General features: G+C 43.8%; 1 protein-coding gene across 1 annotated transcript in view; it reads left to right on the top strand.

Annotated features, from left to right (window-relative positions):
• Nucleotides 1–11,393, top strand: part of LOC147627383 (phosphopantothenoylcysteine decarboxylase-like) — an 81,415-nt gene extending 70,022 nt beyond the window's left edge. The window contains exon 3 of the mRNA XM_086816030.1: nt 10,786–11,393. Coding sequence (XP_086672156.1) covers nt 10,786–11,088 — 303 coding nt within the window. The 3' untranslated portion in view covers nt 11,089–11,393. The remainder of the gene's footprint in view (nt 1–10,785) is intronic.
• Nucleotides 11,394–12,110: the final 717 nt, after the last annotated feature.

The raw sequence follows: 12,110 nt of genomic DNA, 5'->3' as shown, positions 1-12,110 counted from the left end.
CATAGCAATGCTTTCCCATGGTTCATTTGGTATAGGCAAAGGTTGAAGCAATCCAGGTGCTTTATGTCTGTCAAATTTGACCTTTTGACATACCATACATTCACGTACATATGCTTCAATATCCTTGCGAATATGTGGCCAAAAGAAATACCTCTCCAAAGCTTGTGCTGTGGCCAAAATGCCTCTATGACCTGCATATGGAGGAGCATGGCACTCATCCATAACCTTATGGCGAAGGTTCTTTACCACACACATACGATTTTGCATCATGAGATATCCATCTCTTATGACATAAGATGGGACAGCAATACCCTCTTGCAAATCAGCCCATACATGTGCAAAATCCTCATCCAGATGATAAGTATTACGCATATCCGATAAGTCCTCATGGTATGCAACTGTAATAGCATGAACCTGTGGTCGTCTAGATAAGGCATCCGCCACCACATTCTTTTTCCCTGGAGTGTGTAAAATCTGAAAATGAAACATTGAGAGGAAATTTGCCCATCTCATATGCTTCTCTGAGAGCTTACTTTGAGTCAAAAAGTATCTCAAACTTTGATGATCAGTTTTGACCATAAAATCAGCCCCTAAAAGATAGTGTTTCCAAATAGTAAGGGCATGAATTACAGCCAACAACTCCTTCTCATAAACCTGTAAGTGAAGCTCTGCATGTTGCAAGCGTCTGCTCTCATAGGCAATGGCATGTCCTTCTTGGTTCAAAACAGCCCCTATGCAGTCCCCACTTGCATCACATTCCACAACAAAAGGTTTGTGCAAATCCGGAATAATGAGTACCGGTCCCGAGATGATTGCACTCTTCAACTTTTGAAAGGCATCTCTCTCTTCTTGTGTCCATTTAAAGATTGCTTTCTTCTTCGTTAAGTCATGTAACGGAGCGGCAATAAAAGCAAAATGCTTGACGAACCTCCTGTAGTAAGCACATAAACCAAGGAAGCTCCTCACTTCATGGACTGATTTCAGCTCTGGCCATTCTTGCATGGTTTGTATCTTTGCGGGATCCATGCGCACACCATCCTTTGATACAATGTGACCAAGATAGTGAATTTCTGGGAGGAAGAATTCACTCTTTTTTGCATTTATGTAGAGCTGATTTTCCTTAAGCTCTTTAAACACAATAGCCAGGTGCTCACGATGTTGGGCTTCATTCTTTGAGAATACAATAATGTCATCAAAGAATATACCTGTGAACTTTCTATGCTTTCTGAACACCCTGTCCATCATCCTGTTGAAGGTAGCGGGTGCATTTGTAAGGCCAAAAGGCACCACCAAAAACTCATAAAGACCAAAGGCTGTCCTGAATGCAGTCTTGTGTACATCTTGAGGTGCCACTCTCACTTGATGATACCCACTCTTGAGGTCTATTCGGCTGAAACATGCCGAACCTTCAAGCTTGTCCAAGATGTCATCAATACGCGGAATGGGAAACCGATTCTTGATGGTTATCTTATTGAGGGCACGGTAATCAACACACATCCTGTAAGTACCATCCTTCTTTTGAACAAGAAGTACCGGCGAGCAATATGGCGAGGAACTAGGCCGAATCAAACCCTTTTCCAAAAGTTCATTCACCTGTGCCATAATCTCTTCTTGTTGACTAGCACTCACCCTGTATGGTGGCCTATTAGGTGGAGAGCTACCGGGAATTAGATCTATGCAATGATCTTCCGGCCTCTCAGGTGGCAACCTTGCTGGCAAAGCATTTGCAAAACAATCTTTGAACTCATTCAAAAAGTTAAGCTTGTCTTGATCTAATGCAGTAACATCAACAGTAGAATGTTCAATGGTATCACGTACAAAAACCAAGTAAGAACAAGCTGATTTCTTTATTGCCTTATTAATTTGTACATGGCTTACAAGAGGTATGGTACTTCCAGTAGTACCAGCATCTATAGAGTGCTCACGGCCTCTATGTACAAAGCTGATTTTCTTCTCTTTGTAAGCCTTAATAGGCTCTAAACGGTGATGCCAAGGCATCCCCAACAAAACATCACAACCTGTAAGAGGAGCCACTAAAAAGCTCTCATAGTCGAGGTAGTCCTGTATATGTACACGGAGCTTACCAATGACCGGAGTTACATCAACCTGTTTACCCTCAAAGGCGGCATCTGCATTCATTTGCATTCCCATGTCTTCCACATTGAGACCTATGGCGGCAGCCATCTGTACGGATATAAAGTTATTTGTGGAAGCATCATCAAAAAGAAACAAAGCGGGCTGATCCTTCAATTTGCCCCAAGCCTTGTATATGACTCTACTCTTGGGCTCATGCCCTGTATTACCCTGCACATCGGGTACAACATTCACAAGAGGCTTTTGCACATTAGGCTCAGCATTCTTAGGATTCTGTGGGCATTTAGGATATATATGATCTTTACTGCCACACTTAAAGCATTTTCCAGCCTTCCTGTACTCTTCCAATTGCTGTTTTGAGAGCCCAAAATTGTGGCGTTTACCCCCCGGCTTCTTTTCGGAGTCATCCTTTGCATCTCGGCCATCTTTGGGAGCATTCTTAGGTGGCTGTCCACCCTTTTTCTGGTCATAACCAGCCCTGAATTTGCTCTTGTTTTGACCTGCAAATGGCTTATTTGTGGGTGCTTTTATGTGCAAGTTCTCCGCAATCATGGCTGAGTGTATAAGCTCTTGTATGGTCTTATTTGGGTACACTCCCAAGCTTTGTTGAATGATGTGATGGAGCCCCGATTCAAACTTTCTCTTCTTCTCGTCCTCTCCAATCTTCATGAAGGGAGTAACCTTGAGAAGGACTTTCCAAAACTTTGCTATGTATGAAGCAACGGACTCTCCCTCATCTTGGGACAGCCAGTCCCACTCCTTGCGTACATCCTTTGCAAAGTTTGGTGGTAAGAATTGATCATAAAACTGAATTTTGAAAGAAGACCAAGTTGGGACAGCACTTCCATCAAGTATTTTTGCAAGCCACCAATCACTTGCCGTATCCTTGAGATGCATTCCCACATGCCTGAGCATAGACTTTTCCGAAAAGTCTTCATTGCAAAAAGCTATCTCAAACTGTCTAATGAAAGCAAGTGCTTTGGTAGAGTCCATCCGTCCCTGAAAGTTTTCAAACTTTACATCCTTGTCACCGGACTTGAACTCTCGAGGCTTCTTCCTTCTATATGCATCCCTATGTACATCCTGTTCATCTGCATGATGATGATGCCGCGATGAAGATTCACGATCCCTCTTCATTCTCTCTTGAGTCACACTCTCCAAATGAGTGGAAAGCTCAACACGAGAACGGACATGTCTTCTTGGAGCAAAGCGGGAATGAGTAGAGGATCCCTCATCCTTACTCTTCTCTTGACCTGCATCAAGCCTAGCACCAGGGACTCTTGTCCTTTCAGCATTTGGCACTTGCTGTGCTCTTTCTGCTTGTTGTGCATCATGGGCATCACCATGGGCAGCCATGAGGGGTGGCTTCTTGAAAGCCAAACTACCATCTGCTTCAGTGTATACATCACCCTTAACCATTAGGTATGCAAGTGCAAGCTCTCGGGGTTTCTCAACATCCATTTCCTTTGCAATTGCTTCAAAAGTGACTTCATGGACCGAAGCCTTTGCCTTCGCAGCCAACACCCTTTGTACATCCGGGTCATTTTTCAATGACCTAAGCTCTTCGGTTTCAGCCCTATAGCGTCGCACTTGACGCCTCAAAGATTCCAAATCAGAATGCATAGTGTCATGAGTACCTGCATCTCCATAGACATCATTACCTGCAGCATCTCTTGCATCCTTTGTACCATGAAATTCACGGTCCTGTGTGTTCTCCACACTGTCAGAAATGTGGCTGTCCATGACACTCAAATCAGGTCACCACTTATGATTCCAAGCCTCAGACCGTTTTCCAATGAGGAGAAAAACTGAGCTCTGATACCAATGTAACGGGAGGCGGACGCGTGTATTGGAATCGTATAAATGTGAACAAGATTCTGAGCACTTAACAATTGAGCATTACAACCACAAAGCTGAAAATGACAGTACACCACATAAAGGGGCCGATGATAGGCTGACCCCCCCCCCTTTAGGTTATATTACCAAAAGAGTCTGCAAAGTACAAGATTATGGGTGCCTGGGGATTCACCACCAGCCTGCACCTGATTCTTCCAAATACATCATGTATGAAAACATCTCAAACAAGAGAATCTGTAGGTACATCCGCCCTACACACAGGTACATCCGCCCTGCACAAGCCTCTTCACAGGTACATCCGCCCTGCACAAGAGTATCACAATCCTCACAGGTACTCCGCCCTGCACAAGATGTAAATGGATCTTTAGGCCCTGTTTCCACGCGAGAAACTGATCCAGAAACCTGTGTTCTCCGCGAGCAAGTGTTCCCAATGCCTGCCCTAAACACCTGTTACACCAGGAATCCTTGAGACACATCCATGCTCACATATTCCATTGCTGTCCGGCCTGTTTTATGCAATAACCAGTCCAAAACAGCAACTTTCCATCGCGAGAAATCCACCTGTAAAGGGTCCTACAGCCCTGTGGAGGTCCCTAGAGCTGTCATGTATTGTCCAAGTTGACTTTGGACACCTGTAACCAGCCCAAAACTCGCAATAACCAGAAAATACAGGTCTGAAATTTACCAACCAGCCCTTTAGAAGAGTGTGGGGATCATTATCCAAGCTTGTGTGAGTCCGGGAAGCAAGCAACCAGCCCTGTAGCAACTCCCAAAGCTTCAATCAGCTCTCCAATGTGTTGAATAATGAATAAAACAGCCCAAAAGGCCTCTTGAGGGAGGCGCCTTTCTCCAGTGCCACCTAAGGGGCTTGGTGGGTGCACAAACTGGCTGACATGTGTCCCCCATAAGGTGTCCAGGTAGGTGTCCAGCCCATAGTGCTCCATTTGTTCTGTTTGTATAAGTTTAGGTCCAACCAAATGGGAAATGGCCATAAGCTGTCCGGACTTCATTAATTTTGGTCCAACCAAATGCGAACGCATTATAAGTTGTCCGGCCACTTATTAATGAGTGTGGACCTGCAAACCAATAAACTTTAGTAGTAAATGAAATAAGCTGTAAATTGAGTGTGGACGCACTTACCACCTGCAAAACCCATAAGCCCACAGTTTTAGGCCCAAGCAGGAGTGCACACAAGTGTCCACAAGGTGCCCGGGCGTCCCCGGTCCCTCGGACTTCACAAGCCAAAATAACAAGCATTGTCCAGACAGCAAGACAATGTCACACAAAGTAAAATAAAGTTATGGCATGCATCATTTATGCATTGTGCACATGTAAACTTGGAGAACCACCTATCATCATTCTTGTACTTGAAAATATTCCGCCTGCCATCATAACACACCATGTGTGCATGGCCAGAATCCACACGGGCACCGCCCGAAAGTCCACAAATGTCCTGCCATGTCCTTGGACTCATATGCATCCACTCATATGATCCATACACATGCCCAGGTATAATACATACATGCATCCGCATGTTTCTAGGCCTGACACGCATCCGCATGTCCCTAGAATATAGGGATTTGTGACAGAATGTACAGTGCTAGGGAAGAGTGTGCACATCCTTTTTTGACCCTGGTTGCACTCACATGCCACACTTGTGCAGAAGCAAGGAGAAGAGACGCACCTAAGTGATCATAGGTATATCATATGAACTTGACGGCAGGACTTGGACATATCTGGGACATGCGTGTCTCATGACTGATAGATATTCATAGTTGTACGTCCATGTAGATTGACAGGTTCATGTTTGTCCTTAGTAATGGAGTTTTTCAAGGACCTAAGAAGGTTCTATTTTTTGTCTTGTTTCCACGATGATATGTTGATGGAATAGTAGCTTCAGTTGAGCTAGTTCCTTGATACGTGGCTATGTGGATTTGATAGACATGTATAAATCTGATTTCAAAGACAGTTGATGCAGGTAGCTGGTTTCTTCTTCATTTATTTCCACAAGTGTAAATGTCCTAAGTAGGGAGGAATGTTATGTACTTCGCACTAACTCTAGAGGTTAGGGACTAATCCAGTAGGGTTAGGGGAACCCTGGGATTAGGGAAAGCAAGGTGGCTAAGGTTCAATATTAATAAATCTAAGGTTATTAGCTATTTATGTTGGACTGTTATTTATAGCAGTAATAAGCACTATATAAGTGCCTCTTTGGTTATTATTGATTCATTGTGGTCTGGACCTAGAGCAAGAGGCTTACTTTCGCCATGGATGTGGCGGATCACAGGTGTTCTTGCAGAGGATCCCTTAGGATAGGCTCTGGTGGTATGGGATGCCAAGGTTGAATGGCTTGCTTGTGGAAGTGGAACCTTAGCCCTTGACTCAGGGGTGGTTTTCAGACGCAAACGCACGGTTCGATGGTGAGCTTGCCTGCACTCCTTTTATTTGGTTTCTCTAACCTTGTTTGTGCTTGTGTATTAGGTTGAATCCTAGAGGGATCTCATAGGGGCGGTGGAGGAACTTGGACCTTGTTATGCCATTGCGAGCATAATCAATGTCACCAACCTGGACATTTCCCAGTATGAAAGGAGTCTAGTAGACTCTAGGACATCTAAATATTTGGAAAGTACAAGCTTTGGGAGTGGGGGATTATCCTGGAATACAAAGGATTACACTTCTAAAATCTTGGAGGGTTGCTATTTTTGGCTTGACTCCGATGGAGATTCTCTTCACGTCATTACGTCTGGAATTGAGCAAATACCAAGAGTTGCCAAAGTATCTATGATAAATGGGCTACTAGTTGGGATATTTTTAGAGAGAGAGAGAGAGAGAGAGTTTATGGAAGGACCCATCTCTTAGATTGAGACATGTGGCAAGAAACTGGACCAAAGTGCGACAAGTGGCCTGACACTTGTTAGAAAGTGGATCAAAGTGAGACAAGTGGCCTCACACTTGTCACTTTAGGTCTTGTGTGGCTCTCCACTAAGCACTTGTCATCATAGCCTTCTTTTTCCATTTTCTCTCATGGGAGCCCCAAATAAATTGGAGCCCTCTCTCTTCATTTGGAGAGGCTCTCTTGCTGCACACTAGCCTCTGCCACCGTTATTACAGGCTGCCCTAATGATGGCTATTCTCTTTCTCTCTCTCTCTCTCTTGAAGGCTGCCCATGAAGTTTACCGGCTGTTGGGGGCTGTTTTAAAGGCTTCCATCGCAAAGAAACACTGACGACAAGTGTTTTGGGAATCCCGTGCGCGCCGTGCTCCGGAAGTTACATCGGTATCAGAGCATATGCTTTCTTGGAAGTGGAGGCTTCCTTCTATCAATAAGGAATTAAAAAGATCTCAAGTGGGGACCACACTTACCATCATTGCTGTTAAGCATGGCCAACTGCTTCATAGCCTATGAAGCAAGAGCATGAGCAGTAGACACCTTGGTCTAAGGATTTATGAATTCACAGAATTTATCTTGGAAGTATGGAGTTGGCTTTTGTGCACGTGTTTAGCACTCTTTCCATATGGATATTGTGGATTGTATTATCAAGATTGCGGGCAAATATGGAGATATATCTCGAGATATCTTAAGGATAATGGTGAGGAGATATTTCTTTTGGCTTCATGACTAACCTAGCAAAGAAAAGCTAAGTATACTTTGAGTTTGCAAAGTTCATGCTTTTGCTACTTATTACAAAGCACTTTTGATATTCACTAACCCTTGTATGCTTGTACAAGGAGAATAGTGTGTTGTTATTTACCTTGAGATGGTTTCAGGGAAACATTGCTTATGGCTCCCTTTATTGGGATGGATTATGTTTTTGGCTCTCTTTACTTTGGATGCACTGGACTTATGGAACTAATGGTGAGTCAAGGATTTCTATTGGTGGCCGAAATGCCTATAAACTATGTGTAGTAGCAGAAATGTTAATGGAGCACCAGGATATCTATGCTTGTGAGTGACTCTTATTTTATGTTACACACTTGAGCCCACCTCTCCTCCAAGGTGTGTGGTCAGAGTATCAACACGGAGTCATGTGGACTAACACCTTGTTGGCAAGGGACTATGTCTACGCCAAGTGTCAGTAAACTGGAATTTGGTATGCTGGGGACTTGACGTCTGCGCACTCAGATCCAGTGGACGTTCTACATCCGCGTGCACGGTCAATCGGTCTTTTATTTCTCGGCCTGGTCTTCGCATGTGTTTGCATGCAAGCCAGTGGAGAGTGGCATGCGTTTGATGTGAAGTTGGGGATTGGGGAACGAGAGATTGGAGCATGGACAGAGAGAGATGATATCTGGACTTAATGGATTGTTTTGTCTCGCCCATTTACTTGGGACATATTATGATATCTGGACTTATGGGACTGTTTTTGTCTCGCCCATTTATTTTTGGACATGATTATGATATCTGGACTTACGGGACTGTTTTGTCTTGTCCATTTATTTGGGACATGATTTTGATATTGATATTATGGAGACTTATTTAGTCTCGCCCATTTATTTTTTGGGACATGGACTCTTTTAGTTATATTGATCTCGTCTCACCTACTTGATGGGACATGATTATATCTTTGATATAGGGCTTGAAGCTTGTAACTTTTAAGCAGCTAGGGAGGATGTCCCTAACATTTCCCAGTATGAAAGGGGTCTAGTAGACTCTAGAACATCTAAATATTTGGAAAGTACAAGCTTTGGAAATGGGGGATTATCTTGGAATACAAAGGGTCACACTCCTAAAATCTAGGAGGGTTTCTATTTTTAGCCCGACTCCGATGGAAGTTCTGTTTGCATCATTACGTCTGGAATTGAGCAAATACCAAGAGTTGCCAAAGTATCTATGACAAATGGGCTACCAGTTGGGATATTTTTAGAGAGTTTATGGAAGGACCCATCTCTTAGATTAGGACATGTGGCAAGAAACTGGACCAAAGTGAGACAAGTTGCGTGACACTTGTTAGAAAGTGGATCAAAGTGAGATAAGTGGCTTCACACTTGTCACTTCAGCTCGTGCGGCTCTCCACTTGTCATCATAGCCTTCTCTTTCCATTTTCTCTCATGGGAGGCCCTCTCTCTTCATTTGGAGAGACCCTCTTGCTACACACTAGTCTCTACCACCGTTACAGGCAACCCTAATGATGGCTATTTTCTTTCTCTCTCTTGAAGGCTGCCCATGAAGTATACCGGCTGTTGGGGACTGTTTTGAAGACTTCCATCGCAAAGAAATACTGAAGACAAGTGTTTTGGGAACCCCCTGCGCGCTGCGCTTCGGACGTTACAATCAGCAACATGTTTGCTTGCATAGATGCTATCAACTGTTGGTGGGGTTGCATAGAGTCTCGTTCAAGCCTTTGTTGGTGTTCTTGGGCAGCTTGGTCTGCCCAGCGTTGCTCTTCTTCAGCCCTACGTTTGCCGTCCTCAGCCCCAGTGCTTTGTTCATCATCACGTCGGGCTTCTTTGGCCCTTCCTTCTTCAGCTTTTTTGGCTTCTTTTATTGCTCCATGATGAGGAACAATCTTTCATGTTCAGAAAGTTCTTTTGGCTTTTCAACTTCGTTGACGGCTTCCTTGGCTTTTCTCTGCCTCCTCTTTAGCTTTTTTTTCTTTGGCTTTTTCTGCTGCTGCTTCTTTAGACTCAATTTGTTGCCTTTGCTCTGCCAACGCTTCCTCCCTGCCTCTGATGGCCCCCCTTTCCTATTGCTTCCCCCCCCCCCCCCGCCCCCACGCCCGCCCGTTGCACCCCTGCTTAGTTGCCCCCACTTCCCTGCTACGTCCATTTTCTTGTTCTCCGCCCAATCCCCCCCCCCCCCCCCCCCCCCCCCGCTTTCCTCTAGTGCCCACACCACCTGGCCTCCTCTTCTGCCCCCACCCTCTTCGCTGCCCTTTCCTTCCCTTCTTGCTTTCCCCTCCGCTTTCCTTCTCTTCGCCGCTCTTTCCTCTGCCTCGCTCAAGAACGGATTACTCTTAAACAGGTTTCAAGTCGGCCTCTCTCTCCAATTAGCATTATGGCTAATCAACCCCCTCTGACCGGGCGAACCATCGAGTTTTCACGACAAGCTTGTGACCCTCTTCGTCGAGATTGAGAGAGACTCCAAGACAACACTCATTGGAAAAATCTTTGGTTGGCATTGACATCTCGCCTGCAGAACAATTCGCTCCTGTGCTCATGAGCATTAAAAGCAAACTTCAGCATTGGTGTAGTAGGAAGCTTGATTTGGCCTCTAGAGCCTTGGTAGCTAGCCAATTGTTGCTGGCGACTGCTTGGTTTGTCACGTCGTGCTGGGTTGCATTGGTTAGCTTCATCGGCTTATTCGGAACTTCCTTTGGTTAGATTAAATGACATAGTACACACACCAGGGCGAGAGTGACTTAGGATACCATTATTATGCCTAAGCAAGAGGGAGGATTGAACATAATTGACCTGGAGGTGGAGTGTAAGGCTTTACTTTGCAAGCTGATAGTCAGAGGATTTCTTCCCGGCAAGGAGCCTTGGAAGGACTTTCTTCTGTAGAAGATTACGAGGTGCATTCCAATTAGGGGAGGTGATTGGATTTACAGCCCACGTTTTATCTTCTCGGATGCAGAGTATCAACCACCTTCTTCACCCTTGAGATCTCTTTTGCGAGCCTTTCATGGGGATGGCTAGACATCTGCCTCTTGGCCAGAAGCATTAATGTACATCTGTACGCCATGGAAATGTGGACATACATTGGTGTTTATATCCTCTTTATTGTCCGTAAGGTTTTTTAGTTCTGAGCTTCGTTAGCAGTTTTGTGTATTATTAACTATAGCATGGTAAGCTTTCTCATTTTGTCGCTGATTATCAAGACTGGTTTTGCATGCAGGTAGCAGGTGGCCTGTGTGATAACCTTCTTACATGCATCATTCGTGCGTGGGATTACTCAAAGCCGGTGTTTGTCGCTCCAGCCATGAATACATTCATGTGGGACAACCCTTTTACACAAAAACATCTTGAATCAGTCAAAAATTTGGGGTTTGCAATCATATCCCCCATACCAAAGAAGCTAGCATGTGGAGATTATGGTAATGGAGCCATGGCAGAACCTTCTGTCATAGACTCAACTCTAAGGCTTTCAATGCATGACCGAGATTCTCAAGGAAAGCCCATGGTTTTGGATTCCATATAGGGTTGGGGTGGGTGATTCCCTCCCACACACTGGGTCTGTCAGCATGACATGACAGTCTATGTAAAACTTCATGGATGATGGACTTGCTCAGGTGGTCTTTATATAGGTAAAAAATTGTTGATTGTTCTTGCTGCAACAGCCACCCCATTGTGAGGCATTACAGGAGCATAAAATGCTAGTTGGTGCTTTGAGTGTAATTAGTAAGCTTTAGATGGCTTTATTTGCTTTGCGAAAACCACCCAACTGAATGCATTTTCATACATTTGATGCAAAGATGCTCTAAATTTGATGAGAAATTGTGTAGAGTGAAGGCTTTTTGTGCCGAATATCTAAATATGTATAATCTATTAAAAAAAAAGCCTTTTTTTTTGAGAACGCTATCACAATATACTCACGACTATTTTTGGTAGAGAAAACATTCATGATTACTGTAATTAATCATTTAATGCTCATAAATTGCTGGTTAACCACTCTTTGTATTGCACTCAATGCGAGCTAATCTAGAGCTAATTTCATGCGTTACATGTGATCTCAAGCTCACAATTAAAAGATTATTTTTTGTAGTCTCATTATCACATTCTCACTTTCTTTGTACCAACTAGCCAACTCATTAAATATCAAATATCACGACTCCTCGACTAATGAGAATGTGTTTTGGGATTGGATTATAGCATTTGTATGCTTTTTGATTGTGTGCATACCCAATGACAATACATTTTTTAATACTCAATCACGATACATTTTTTAGCTTTTGGATCCAACAAAGTCCTCTCTTCTCATCCGGCACATGCACATATACAATACACTAAAGAACTTCGAAGTGTCCAATGTTGGACATCAAGCTTGTCAACCTCATCACTAGTGTACTCTCATGTACTTGAGCTACATGTGTCTTCACAGGATTCTACCCAATAATATGATGTCATATCCTTCTAATTCAACATAGGTCTTGTTCAAGATATACACAGTAATGTAGCACATGATTTTTTTCAATAATATGATGGCATACTCTTTTAATTCAA

Source organism: Cibotium barometz, chromosome 21 (assembly GCF_041138505.1).
Source record: "Cibotium barometz isolate CiBa-2024 chromosome 21, ASM4113850v1, whole genome shotgun sequence".
Taxonomy (NCBI): Eukaryota; Viridiplantae; Streptophyta; class Polypodiopsida; order Cyatheales; family Cibotiaceae; genus Cibotium; species Cibotium barometz.
Note: the sequence above shows the minus strand (reverse complement) of the source record. Positions and strands in the feature narration are given on the sequence as shown.